We start from the raw sequence: 14,455 nt of genomic DNA on the forward strand, positions 1-14,455 counted from the left end.
CGACAAGGCGTCTAGGACACTGGGATTTATCTTCAGGATAGCAAAGAATTTCTCCGATATCTACTGTTTGAAGTCACTGTACTGTTCCTTGGTGCGATCCATTCTAAAATATTGTTCGGTGGTCTGGAGTCCAAACTACAACAATGGTGCTGAGAGAGCTGAGTCCGTTCAACGCCGTTTTCTTCGATTCGCTCTGGGGAAGCTGCCTTGGAGATACCCATTTCATCTGCCCAGCTATGAAAGTCGTTGCCAGCTGATTGATCTGGAGCCTCTCCGAACTAGAAGAGACACCTCTAGGGCCCTGTTCATTGCGGACACTTTACAAGGTAGAATTGATTGCAGTGCAATCTTGGGGCAAGTCAACATTAACGTCCAACCCCGTGCGCTACGTAACAACGTTATGCTGAGATTGCCACTTCAGCGCACAAACTATGGCATGAACGGTGCAATAGGTGGGCTGCAACGAGTGTTCAATCGAGTCTCGGGCATCTTCGATTTCCATATGCCTCGACAGTTGCTACGAAGATACTTCTCGTCGTTCTTTTCTGGCACAGTTAACCGTGAATGATTGTGTGTTTTATTTATGTATTTTATTCTTAGTTTTTATTTTTTGACTTACCTATATAAGTTACTTAAATCATCACTGGGGCCATACACAGCAGACAAATAAATAAATAAATAAATAAACGTCAAACGCTGCATGCCGAAAAAAAAATAGTTTGCATCGAATAAGTCGATTCTTTTACATTTGTTACTTAGTTACGCGAGAATTTTGTGAAATTTCATGGAATTAGGAGGGGAAATATAAGATCGATTCGTTAGTTGGTGTAGAACTGCTCATTTGCAGTTGCAGTTGCATCTTGGGTAAGATGGGGTAAGACGGCTCATCAGCTTAAAGAACAATTTAACCAAAACTGTGCAAAATGTCAGCTATAAATTAAGATAATATTAATATATTGCCATTCCATAGCAAAACGATGTGGTGGTTCTCAGAATTTCACAAAATATTTGACCGATTTTTTCTATGTTGTAATTAGGAAGACCATATCTATGTTAGGGTGGTCCAAAAAAATCAATTTATTTAAAAATGTACTTTCTTGAAAAATTCATAACATCTGAACCACTGAACCGATTTAAAAGATCAAAATATCAAATGAAAGTTAACTTAAAATATAATAAAACAAATAAAAAATAACTTTTTATTAAAAAGCATTGATTGTATTTGTTTTTTTTTTTATAGTTTCCATGGTTTATAGACAGAGGGCGCAATATGTTTTATATTTTTCCTTGAAAATTTAGGCTTTTCTACACTAAATTTAACAAAAAAAAAATCGTTTTTGTGCTATATATATTTTTTTGAAGTTATCAAGTTTTGGGATTTCACCCAATACTCCTATGCGACTAGACTACCATGTTTGTATTTGTATTTGTATTTGTATTTAAAATAATTCATCTGACAATTTAGTCTTAATGAATATATTAGAGCTAATTTAACACAGACCTAATCCGATTTGCAAAACGTTCGGTTGGTTCATTGAACTAGAAAAACTCTTCGACAGCCGTAAACGCACGAATACACGCTGAGATTGGTTCGTTGTTCCCAAACATGGTTCGGTGGAAACTTGGTTGCAGTAGCATTGTATTCCGAAGAGATCTGCTCGGCACACGAAAGTTCATCATCGCAAGCAGGTCGGGGGCATCAGTTTCACCATTCAACAGCTTAGCAATAAGCAACGATTGCTGTACTTTCCGTCGTTGTTCCAGTGTGTCTAAGCCAAACAGTCGGCATCTATCAGGATACGGCGGCAAATTGTCAGGATCACCCCACGGCAAGTTTCTCAGTGCCAGACGAATGAACCGTTTCTGAACCCGTTCGATCCTTAGGCACCACGTGACATGGTGAGGATGCCAAACGACGGACACATTTTCCAAAATTGGACGGACAAGTGCACAGTACAATGACTTCCAACAATGTGGATCCGAAAAATCCTTCGCAACTTTGGAAATAAAGCCCAACTGTCGCGTTGCTTTCGATATGAGCGCTGAACGGTGTAAATCAAAAGTCATTTTTGTGTCTAGTTGAACCCCTAGATCAGTCACACTGGTAAGAGTATCGCCGTCAATATGATAGTCAAACAAAATTGGATGTACCATGCGGTGAAACGTGATTATCTGACATTTTTCCACGCTAATAGTCAGTTTGTTTCTCTGGCACCAATCGGCAAACAAAGTCAGCGAGTTTTGCAGAAGCCAACAAGCTTCTTGTGTGCGCACCACAATGTACAGCTTTAAATTATCTGCATATACCAGTTTGAATCCTTCGCCCAAAACCAAAGCAGCATCGTTGAAGAACAGAATAAACAGCAACGGTCCGAGATTACTACCTTGTGGAACTCCAGACTTGTTTGAAAACGGCGAAGATACAAAACCCTCAACCTTCACTCGAAGTACACGCTCTGTAAGGTAGGATTCCAACCAAAAACCCAATTGGATAGAAACTCCAAGACGAGATAACTTGTGTAGCAGTATGTTATGATCAATTTTATCGAACGCCGCCTTCAGGTCGGTATAAATTACATCGACTTGCGCTTTTTCCTCCATACTTTTTATGCACTTCGACGTAAAATTCAACAAATTGGTGGTAACCGATCGTCCGGGCATGAATCCGTGTTGATCAGTGGATATGTAGCTTTTTGTGGCATCGAGAATAACTGCACCCACTATAATCTCAAACAATTTTGAGACAGCTGAGAGACTCGTGATTCCCCGATAGTTAACAACATTGTAACGATCACCACGTTTGAAAATGGGTGTCATAAACGATTGCTTCCAAATGCGAGGAAATTTTGCTTGCTGAAGTGAGCGATTGAAGATATCACACAACGGTTGTGCTAAAGCGGCAATACAACGGCATATTATAACTGCAGGCAAACCATCAGGACCAGGGACAATCGAACGTTTCAGTTTTTTTGCAGCCAATAAAACTATTTCTGGATTTACAGCAAATAGTCCAAACTCAACAAAATCAGCGGGAACATCACTGGTGGCTTCATCGATTTCCAAGTTTGAGGCGGGATTCGTCGCGAATACGGATGCAAAATGCTTGGCAAACAACTGGCATGACTCTGTAGCTGACGCTGCAGTCGCTATAAACGACGCATTGAATTGGTGTGACGTCTAGATACCAGAAATCTATATTCGACACCATTTTGAGATCCAATATGGCGGCTCCGTTTTAAGAAAAAGTAGGATATAACGATAAATACCCATTAATATAGGTATTGCTGGAATTGGGATGATGTCTAGAGGCCAAGGTTGCAAATACTCATTTCAGCTAAAATAATGTTTTTCGGAATAATAAAACCAAAAGATGGTATGATGGCATGTTTTACTTGTAACTTAAGAATGCGTTTGAAACATAAAACCTGTAAATTTTGCTTTCTTTGAGTCACAATCAGCGATTTGCGAATCGCTGAGTGAGTGAGTGAGTGAGTGTGTGAAAAATCGCTAATTGTGACTCTCATGAAGTAAAATAAACAGGTTTAATATGTCAAACACATTCTTTGCAACCTCTTCTTGTATCCTACCAATTCAAAATATGATCATGGCATCCTTATCCTAGCAACACGTCTCGGTCGTCGGTCTCCGGTGTTTGTTTACGAAATTTTAAACTGTTTTTTTGTATGTTTTTGTGCACTGTTAATTATTGACAAAGGATTTGTGTATGTCCTGATGGTTGATCCTTCCCATACCAGCGATAGTGAATAGTGACAGTGAACCGTGCCTGACTTTTCACGGTGTTTACTTTGTGACACCAGTCCAGTGACTCGCCTTTGTTGCATTCGCTCATTCATTCACTTACGCTCGCGCTTTTTCGTTCAAAACGCCATCTCTCAACAAACTTCGGAAGCGTACACGTTGACCATACACGAACTTAGCCTACATTTTGGCGCTTCCCAACCACCGTCGTATTGCGGAGGATTGGAACAAAGCAGTTTTCATCGTCGCCACTAAATGGATACATGCCAGGTTTGCCCGCGACCCTTGAACTCGGGTAGGGTAATAACGTGCAGTGGAACGTGTGGCACGACATTCCATCACACTTGCATAGGGCTAACTAAGGTTCAATATGCATCTTGGACCGCGAATGTTGGACTCTATTGGTTCTGCAACGCTTGCCGCTTAAATTTCGAGCCTGCCGTTTACGACCGTGAAAAAACGATTATGAAAGCCCTCCGCGATCTTTTAATACGAACAGATTCAATGGACACTCGGCTAGGAAATTATGGTGAGAATCTTCGTAAAATCAACAAAACAATCTACGGCAAACAACAACAAACGAAGCAAACACACCAATCAACTTTCCTACACGACCTGGATCAACTTACTCTTGACGACACTTCGGAAGATCCTATCAATCGTTCAAGGTCTTGCGAAGAGACGTCATTCTTCGAGGTACTCGACGAAATCAGCTCCACAATTGCTCAACCAACGGAAAAGTTCGTGATCGGTTCCAACAAGCGGGTGCGGATACTGCCAAGCCAACCGTCCTCAAGTTCCGGACCTGCTGGCAATAATGCATCTCGTTTGAATGGTTCAACGCAATCCACTCCAACTCATGAACCGAAACCTTTGACCGTCGACAATCCGGCTCCCCTCATCAACATCGATCCCCATGACGAAGGCAATGGGTCTCGCATCGACTCTGCAGTAGATAGCACAAGGTCCCGCATACAACCTGGCAGCAATACCAGACCGAGCATCACATCCCTGCGAATCGCAAAGAAAGACCAGAATGTGAACGACATGGTTTCTTTCTACGTGACTCCCTTCGCACCAGAACAAAATGAGAATGACTTGAAGCAGCATGTCCAGGACATCTCTAATGTTGATTCGTCTCAACTCAAAATCATCAAGCTAGTTCCCCGAGGAAAGAGTATGGAAGACCTTTCATTTGTCTCTTTCAAAGTGACCGTTTGCAAAGCAGTATCGGGAGTAGTCGGCGATCCGTGGTATTGGCCTGATGGAATAACAGTCCGCATGTTTCAGCCGAACCAAAAAAATGGACCCTCTGCCCGTCTTCACAAATCATCATAGACCACTCTTTCATCCCAGGACGCATCGTAACAAGCTCTAAGGAAGACCCTCATCCGTCTGACACAGTCGTGCTGCATCCTGAGTCCAACGACCAGCGTCAAAGTCGTCCTGGCCCTGTGTTCAGCTCTGGAGGCGGGGTCTTCCAAGCTGCCCTCTCAGGCAAGTACCATTCCGACATGAACAATTCGTACGTTGAAAATCTTCAATCCCGCAGCTTCAATACCTCCAGTTCAGCACAACGCAGCAATGCGAGCCCAGCGGACAACTGTCATCATCCAACACTCCCAAGAGCCGTGATAACGAGCTCCAATGTTACCAAACAACATCCGGGACGCCTACTTTTCAGTACATTGGAGGACCCCGAGCCCCCCATCACAGTCGAGCACATCCAGCCATCGTTCAGCAGTCGTCCCGGCCCTGTGTTTGGGTCAGGTGAAGGGGTCCTCCAGCCTGCACTGTCAGGCAAGTATCCACTTCTCTCAACTTGTTCCCTGCATAATGGTTCTCCGAGTTTCAGCGAACGTGCAGCATGTGACAATGACGTGATTGCTAGTATTGACGACGATGCCCATTCAACCGATCAGTTTACATCCATCTACTACCAAAACGTAAGAGGCCTGCGTACCAAAACGAACGAGCTGCGATTGCTTCTATCGAGCTGCGACTACGATGTTATCGTGCTAACAGAGACTTGGCTGCGACAAGACATAAAGGATGGAGAACTGTCGTCAAATTATGCAATTTTCAGATGCGATCGTAGTGAACTTACGAGCCAACTATCGAGGGGTGGTGGTGTACTAATCGCCGTCAAAACGAGTCATCAGTGCTGCGCAGTATCAGTGGCCGACTGTGAGCAGCTTGAGCAGACCGTTGTGCGGTTACAACTAAAAAACCGTTCGGTATACGTCTTTGGAATATACCTTCGACCAAATTCCAGTCCTGAAATGTACTCTGCTCACGCCGACGCAATCCGAAAGGTTTGCGATAAACTTCAAGACGATGACGTTGTTCTAGCGTTAGGCGACTATAATCTTCCCGGACTCTGCTGGCGCTTCGATGGCGATATCAATGGTCATTTACCATCAAACGCCTCAACAGAACAAGAACTTGCGCTTACCGAGCCGATATTTGCATGGGGTTTGGTTCAGATCAACTCTTTAGTGAACGTCAATGGCAGGACTCTCGATCTTGCATTCGCTAACGCTCCGGACTATTTTGAGCTAATTGACCCTCCAGTTCCGCTCCTGAAAATTGACCCCCATCACAAGCCATTTCTCCTACGACTCGATACTCATTACACTACGAGGAATCACGCCAGCGCTCAAATGGGTGTAACCTATCTAGACTTCAGAAGATGTGACGTAAACCTAGTGAATAACGAACTTTCGGCTGTTGATTGGCTCTCACTGTTGAATCGACCCTCGATAGACGAAACTGTGTCCGTTTTCTATGATAAACTGCACAGGATCTTTGACAAGGTTGTTCCTCGCCGTCACTGCACTTCCAACGCGGTAAACAGAAAACCCTGGTGGACAGGGGAATTACGTCAACAACGCAACAGGCTTCGTAAGGCTCATAATCGTTTTTTCAGTGTGAGATCAGACGAGAACAAGAACAACCTCCGTAACATCGAAAGCAGCTACAACGAACTCCTTGCATCGACCTATGAAGCATACGTCAACAATCTCCAGTCAAACTTGAAGCAGAACCCCGCATCGTTCTGGAAGTTCGTCAGGGACAGCAAAGCAAACAAACGCATTCCCTGCAATGTCGAATATGAAGGAGTGACAGCTGCAACACCTAGTGAATCTGCAACTCTATTCGCTGACTTTCTCAAAAGTGTGTTCAGTACTTCTCCACCGATTCCTCTTCCCGGAAGTTTCCAGCGAGTGCCATCGTACGACGTGAACCTGCCTACTGTATGTATCTCTCCAGAGGAGGTACTGAAATTATTGAACGACCTGGATGTTTCGAAGGGAGCAGGTGTAGACGGATTGCCTCCTTCCATTATCAAAGCTTGTGCATTAAAACTAGTGACGCCCGTAACCTTGATATTTAACCAATCGCTATCAAAAGGTGAATTTCCAACCATGTGGAAAACTGCTAAAATGGTGCCAATCCACAAAACTGGCAATCTAAATCGAGTAGAAAATTACAGAGGCATTTCGATACTTTGCTGCCTCGGTAAGGTTTTCGAGAAACTGGTGCACCAGTTTTTGTACAATGCATCTAGACCGTTAATATGCGAGTTCCAGCATGGTTTCGTGGAACGGCGATCAACAACGACCAATTTGATGTGCTACACAAACACTCTGTTCCACGAAGTCGAGGCTCGTAGTCAGGTTGACTCAGTCTACGTGGACTTCTCTAAAGCATTTAACACCGTACCACACATCCATATCACTGAGAAACTTCTGCACATGGGCTTCCCGATTTGGATCATTGAGTGGCTCAAATCTTATCTAACAAATCGCAAAGCTTTTGTTCAAATCGAGACTGAAGAGTCATCAGTTTTCGACGTAACCTCTGGAGTACCTCAAGGAAGTGTGCTAGGACCACTTATTTTCATTCTGTACATCAATGACCTTGGTCTCCGCTTATCGTCTGGCAAATCTTTCTTCGCAGACGATTTTAAACTATTCAGGGTAATTGCATCGGTCTTGGACTGTGCTGCCATACAAAACGACATTGACGAATTGTTGAAATGGTGCGAAGAGAACGGGATGAACGTTAACATAAAAAAATGTAAAGCGATTTCATTCACACGTTGCCGCACTGTGTTGAAATACAGCTATAAGATCGGGCCCTCTACCCTGGAACGTGTAGATTCTATTCGTGACTTAGGTGTTATATTGGACAGCAAACTGAGATTCAACGAACAAATCTCTACAACAGCTGCAAAGGCCTTTGCTGTCCTAGGATACATTCGACGCCATGCAGCCTTCATCACCGACGCTTATGCTTTGAAGGCGTTATTTTGCTCATTGGTACGAAGCATACTTGAATACGCCGCACCTGTTTGGACACCGTATCAATCTACACTAGCCAGCAAATTAGAACGAGTTCAGAAATACTTCGTTCGGTTTGCTCTCCGCCACCTACCATGGAACAATGAAACACACCTGCCTCCATATACCTCACGCTGCTTATTACTTGACTTGGAAACGCTGTCTGCCAGACGCCTGAAATTGCAGCGTATCTTCATCTTCGACATTCTTACGGATCGCATCGACTGCCCTGCGCTGCGTCAGCTTGTCAACTTCAACGCTCCATCTCGTTCACTTCGAACTCACGCTGCGCTTTACGTACCTCATCACAGAACAAGCTATGGACATAACAACCCTCTGAGTACCTGTATACGTGCTTTCAACACTGTTTATGATCAGTTTGACTTTAACATTAGCAAAAATGTGTTTAGTACTAGAATTAGAAATTTAGATTAAGTTGCAGTCTGAACGAGTATATCGAAGACGAAGGAAGAAATAAATAAATAAATAAATAATTATGCCATGATTAAAAAAAAATGTTTTGACTGAAATGAGTATTTGAAACCTTGCTAGAGGCTATATAATAATTTTTTTTTTTAATGTGATTTTTCTTTTGTTGGAAAAAGTTTTTGAACGAGGCAATGAATCACTAACGTGTGCCCTTTCTACCACCGCTCGTCACTTTAATGTGTGCACAGGCAACAAAAAGCATATGTTTCAATCAATGCTACTCATAATGATGGATTATAACTGATAATGTCGTGTTCAGACTACAGTGTTATCACATGTTACAAGTGTGTTATAATAATTATCAACAAGTAAACGTCATCAACATAGCCTTGTAACAAACACTCAAGAAGTGGAATAACGAATGTACAGCTGTATGGATGTTATATTCATCAACTCTGTATTCGTCTGATTAGTAAGTGGTATGTGTCTCCAGTGGGATGCCTTGACCATCATTTTCAAGATCTGGCTTCTACTAAATTGACCTAAAAAAGAACTGGCATCACTGACAAGTTCGAAATAAGGTGGCTTGCTTAACGCTTCAGTGGCGTCATCAAGGCAAAGGCGAGCACATTCCCTACTGAAACCTTATTTGCGAAGGTGTGTTATGTCTGTTTGTCTTTTTGCAATATACAGTATCCCACCTCCCGCTAACCCAGCTCTCGTTAATCTGACAATTTTATAATCCAATATCATGGTCTCTTACGGAGCTTCTCTTCTTGCAAATTTGCTGATCAGCTGTATTATTCAACAAAACATCAACTCAATTCAACATAAAAATCTATTTAACTCGCACTGTTGTGAGTGATCTTCCATGGCAGATTATTGAATAACAAACCTTTAAACAACAACAACAACAACAAACACCATCCACAGACGGTTCACAATCACACAGATAAGCCCAAACCGGCTTCCCCATTCACCCCATTATGCTTGTTTACACTCATTCGCGAGCCGACCCACTTGGATTCAACTAGACATACACAATTTAGCTTGAACGTACTTATCTCAGTGCGCCGAACGAGCCTGTCTCGAACAGTTCAGCACCGGCATGGCTGTGACTGAAGTACTTCTTTTCGCTGCAATCATTTTGACAATCCTATCTCTATTAGTCAAGCATCGGTACGGTTTTTGGCAGCGCCATGGTGCCCCATATCTGCAACCCGAATTCCCGTTCGGCAATTTCAAGGAAATGGGTAAAACCATACACCCGGCTTTCCTAACGCAACGGATCTACAACCAATTCAAGCGCAAGGGACCATTTGTTGGATTGTACATATTCCTGAATCCGGTAATGCTGGTGACCGACTTGCACTTGGCCAAGAAAATCCTGATCAAGGACTTCAACTGCTTCCCGAACCGTGGTGTGTATTTCAACGAGAAGGACGACCCCCTTTCGTCGCACCTGTTTTCGTTGGAGGGTAGCAGATGGAGAGATTTGCGAGCCAAAATCACACCCACGTTCAGCACTGGACGGATCCGGATGGCATTCCCGGCGGTGCTGGAAGTTGCGGGTAGGTTCATTGATTACCTGGAAGTGAATTGTGTCGGGTTGGATGCGACCGAAATTCGGGATTCGATGGCACGCTTTACGACCGATGTGATTGGAAGATGTGCGTTCGGGTTGGAGTGCAATAGTTTCCGCGATCCGGAAAATGAGTTCCGGAGGATTGGTAGGAAGCATTTTGATACTCCGAGGAATCATCCATTGAAGGTGTTTATCATGAAGACGTTCCGAGGTTTGGCGAACTCTATGGGGATGAAGCAGATTCATGATGATGTGTCGGAATTTTTCAGTGGAGTTGTTAGAGAAACGATCGAGCACAGAGAGAGGGAGGGCGTTTCCAGGGGTGATTTTCTGGATTTATTAATCAAGTTGAAGAATACGGGAAGGTTGGAAGATTCCGGCGAAGATATTGGACAGTTGACCTTCGACGAAATTGCCGCTCAGGCATTCATATTCTTCACAGCTGGGTTCGAGACCACTTCGAGTACATTAACGTATACGCTTTACGAGCTGGCGAGAAACCAAGCTATTCAGGAGGTAGCCAGAGAGGATGTTGAAAAAGTTTTGAAGAAGTTTGATGGATCCTACAGCTATGAATGCTTTCAAAGTATGACCTATCTCGATCAGTGTATTAACGGTAAGATTTAGTTAAATTAAGCTTGTCAATGAATAACCTCTCAATTTCAGAAACTCTTCGCAAATACCCTCCGGTTGTGAACTTGGAACGGGTGGTAGACAGAGACTACATGCTCGAAGAATCCGGAATCATTCTACCTCAGGGGATGAAGATCATGATTCCGGCCTACGCCATCCATCATGACCCTGATGTCTATGCGAATCCAAGCCAATATGACCCGGATCGATTTTGTCCGGAGCAAGCTGGCAACAGAGATCCCTGTTCGTTCCTGCCGTTTGGAGAAGGACCTAGAATATGCATCGGTTTGCGTTTCGGAATGCTACAGGCTCGAGTGGGACTTGCAATGATCTTGAAGAACTTTCGAATACTGCCGTGCAGCAAGACTGAGGATCCCATCATCTTCTCTAAACGCGCATTTGTTCTCACTCCGATCAACGGGATGTGGCTCAAGTTAGAGAAATTGCACTGATACTGTTTTAAGCTAAGTTTTTATTAGGGTATCTATCACTGAAATACATAACATTTTCAGGAACTACAGTTTTTCCACCTTCAACCAAAGCCCTTGCTCCGGCGAAAGGATGAAGCTTTTCGCTGTGAAATCTAACGGTACGGTTGACTTTTGTCCACTGGTGAATCGGAAGCTCTTCAACAGCAGGGCCAGCCCGATTCGGGCTTGCATCAGGCCAAATCTCATGCCAACGCAGATCCTTGGACCTTCTCCGAATGGAGTCCAAGCGTACGGATGTCGCTTGCTGATCTCTTCCGGTGTGAACCTATTGGGGTCGAACTTCTCTGGATCTGGGAAAATTTCCGGATCGTGGTGAACAGCGTAGACTGGGATCATCACTGATGTCCCTGCCGGAAGAATCGTTTCTGTGTTGGGAACTTTGTAATCTTTGGTCACGATGCGAAAGTGTACCGGGACCGGGGGGTACTTCCGGAGGGTTTCTAAAATATTGAAAGATACGTTATTTGGGGAATTCAAACAAATCACTTCGCACGCAGTTTACTCACCTTGCAAAATTTGATCAATGTAGGTCATTTCCATAATTGCTTCGTAGCTCAGCTCTCCATTATGTTTATTCAGAACATCCTGAACACATTTTCGTCCCTTCTCCTGAATATCCTGGTTAACAGACAATTCGTACAATGCCCAAGTCATAGTGGTGGACGATGTCTCAAATCCCGCCACAAAGAACACGAATGCCTGAGCAGCTACCTCATTGAATGTCAACGGTCCAAGTTCCACATTAGATCCCGTCAGCATTCCAATCAACAAATCTATGAAGTCATTCCTTCGCACATCATTCTTCACCCGATAGTCGATAGTCTCTCGAACCACTCCCAGAAAGAAATCCGACAACTCCGGTACAATCTGCCTTAATCCTAAAAACCGGGCTAACCCCGGAGCAACCGAACACAGTATATCCTTCTTCCTATTTCTAGGCGCTTCGAAGTGCATCCGTCCCATCTGCCGGAACTGCGCGTCTGGATTGGTCATAGAATTGCACTCGATCCCGAAAGCACACATTCCTATAACATCGGTCGTAAACCGAGCCAGCAAATCCTTCAGTTCCAATTCGTTTTCCTTTCCGACTTTCTCCTCCATGTAGTCGCTGAATTGCTTCCCGGCAGCGATCATCGTCGGGTACATTATCTTCATCTTCCCCGAGGTAAACGTCGGCGAAATCTTCATCCGCAAATTGCGCCACTTATTGCCTTCCAGATTGAACAGATGCGCCGACAGGGGATCATCCTTCTCGTTGTAGTACGTACCGCGATCGTGAAAGTACTGGAAATCCTTCACAAAGATGCACTTCAGCAGCTCCAAATCGATGGCCAAGGCAACCGGTTTGGTGAAGAGGTACATTCCGACAAAGGGGTACTGTCCTTTGAATTTTTTGTAGTATTCTTGAAATTTGCGAGCCATGTGAGTTGAAGGGTCCACATTCTTCCGGAAGTTGACCGGGTTGTGCGGGACGTTAAGATCAGACCAAAAGGTTAGCTGTTTGCGTAGTCGGTACAGGCCGTACCCGACGAGGAGTGCGATTGCAGTTATCAGCAAGGAGATGTCCATCGCTGCTGGTGGTTAGGCTGTAACTGGCAAAGAAATCATTGCTTGTTGGCATTTATTTGATTTATTGAATGAGGTTTATCAAATAAAAACAAGATAAGATATTGCGTTGGGAGGTTTGGGTTTGTATGAGAAACATGTGAAGGTTCACATAAGCTATGCATAGCGCTGGAAGAAGGTGTGAACGTTTTATTTTGAGAAAGATGCTGAATAATGCTTAAGATTAGAATAAGCGATTCAAATGTAATTGAGCCAACTTTGCCAAACTCAGTGACTCATGGTATCATATATGTTGAATGTCCCAAGGAACTTAGAGGCCGTTGAGTCAAGAAGCAATCAATTGATGATTGGTTGAGAGGTGGTGTAGGGACAACATATGGCTGACATGGGAAATCTATACCAGGTTTATAATGTAAAGAGGATCGAACTTATTTTGATTTTGATAATAATAGCTCTGCTAGTCTTCACCAGCTCAAATTTGTCAACAGCTGTTTAGGTTGTCCATATTTGTTTTAATATTGGGTTATTTGGGTTATCGAAAAAAACAGGAATTAATCAGTTTATTTTTCTCTCAAATATTATCAGCTCCAAGCACAATCCCAAAACTAAACCTAAACTCAGGACAAAAGATAAATTTCTGCTCAAAGCACGCTTCTGACCAGTGCCCCACAAAGTCACTTTCAATCGAAAATCATCAAGTGACGATGAAGCTGTAAACCATCACTTTCAATTGAAAGTCATTCTGTCTTCTCTCCGAGCAGATCTCCGTCAACATCAACAGAACCACTTTCGATCAGTTTTCATGCTGTTTGTTTTGGCTTGAATCGTGCTCATTTCTTCTTTCATTGTCAAATGAACTTACTTTTGCATTGAAGCGAAGCTGTTCGTTCCAAATTCGCGCAGTTTTTATGACTTTTGATTATTGTCCAATCGGTTCATTTAATCGTATGTGCGCATAGATCTGTGCACGTGGATGTCAAATTTATCATTATCTGGTGGTTTGTTTACCCATCAATATGGCTATTTTTTTTTAATCGGGGGTCTAGAGATCGAAAATTGATATGAGAAGCCATTTTTCAATCCAAGATGGTGGCTTCCAGTTAAGCAAAAATTGGAAAATACTGTCAAATACCAATCAATCAAAGTCTTTTTGGAATCTGGATGATCTCTAGAGGATGAAAATCCATATCCGACGCCATTTTGAAATCGTAGATGGTGGCTTCCGATTTAAGAAAAAGTGGAAATACAGACAAATACACATCAATATTGACATTTTTGTAATCAGTATGTCTACAGATCGAAAATGATATGCGACGCCATTTTGAAATCCAAGATGGCTTCCTATTTCAAAACAAATGGGAAATATTTTCAAATACCCATCAATAAAGGTATTTTTGGAATCGGGATGCCGTCTAGAGGCCGAAAATCGATATCCGACGTCATTTTGAAATCCAAAACGAGGACTTACGATTTGCGAAAAAGTGTCAAATACCCTAAAATATGGTTATTTTCAGAATGGGGATGAGACGTAGATGCCAAAAATTGATGTCACACCGTCTTTAAATCCAAGATGGCGGCTTTGGTTCAGGGAAACTGTGAAATACTGTCAAATACCGATCAATGTTGGTTTTTTGGAATCGGGTGAC

The 14,455-nt window shown here is 43.2% G+C and overlaps 3 protein-coding genes across 3 annotated transcripts; 2 read left to right on the forward strand and 1 right to left on the reverse strand.

The window, feature by feature from the left end:
* The first annotated feature begins 4,271 nt into the window (after nucleotides 1-4,271).
* Nucleotides 4,272-6,667, forward strand: LOC135713156 (uncharacterized). Its single transcript, XM_065236270.1, has 2 exons — nucleotides 4,272-6,575; nucleotides 6,617-6,667. The coding sequence occupies exons 1-2, from the start codon at nucleotides 5,274-5,276 to the stop codon at nucleotides 6,665-6,667; spliced, it is 1,353 nt and encodes a 450-aa protein (XP_065092342.1). The 5' UTR covers nucleotides 4,272-5,273.
* A 2,955-nt stretch (nucleotides 6,668-9,622) lies between these two features.
* Nucleotides 9,623-11,231, forward strand: LOC135713138 (cytochrome P450 6a8-like). The gene is made up of 2 exons (XM_065236253.1): nucleotides 9,623-10,735; nucleotides 10,786-11,231. The coding sequence occupies exons 1-2, from the start codon at nucleotides 9,643-9,645 to the stop codon at nucleotides 11,202-11,204; spliced, it is 1,512 nt and encodes a 503-aa protein (XP_065092325.1). The 5' UTR covers nucleotides 9,623-9,642; the 3' UTR covers nucleotides 11,205-11,231.
* LOC135713141 (probable cytochrome P450 6a14) lies at nucleotides 11,210-12,838 on the reverse strand. Its single transcript, XM_065236256.1, has 2 exons — nucleotides 11,750-12,838; nucleotides 11,210-11,683 (listed from the first exon to the last, which is right to left on the reverse strand). The coding sequence occupies exons 1-2, from the start codon at nucleotides 12,810-12,812 to the stop codon at nucleotides 11,268-11,270; spliced, it is 1,479 nt and encodes a 492-aa protein (XP_065092328.1). The 5' UTR covers nucleotides 12,813-12,838; the 3' UTR covers nucleotides 11,210-11,267.
* Nucleotides 12,839-14,455: the final 1,617 nt, after the last annotated feature.

This window comes from Ochlerotatus camptorhynchus, unplaced genomic scaffold (genome assembly GCF_037179485.1).
Source record: "Ochlerotatus camptorhynchus isolate MF236.1 unplaced genomic scaffold, CSIRO-AGI_Acam_v1.1 ptg000539l, whole genome shotgun sequence".
In the NCBI taxonomy this organism is placed as follows: domain Eukaryota; kingdom Metazoa; phylum Arthropoda; class Insecta; order Diptera; family Culicidae; genus Ochlerotatus; species Ochlerotatus camptorhynchus.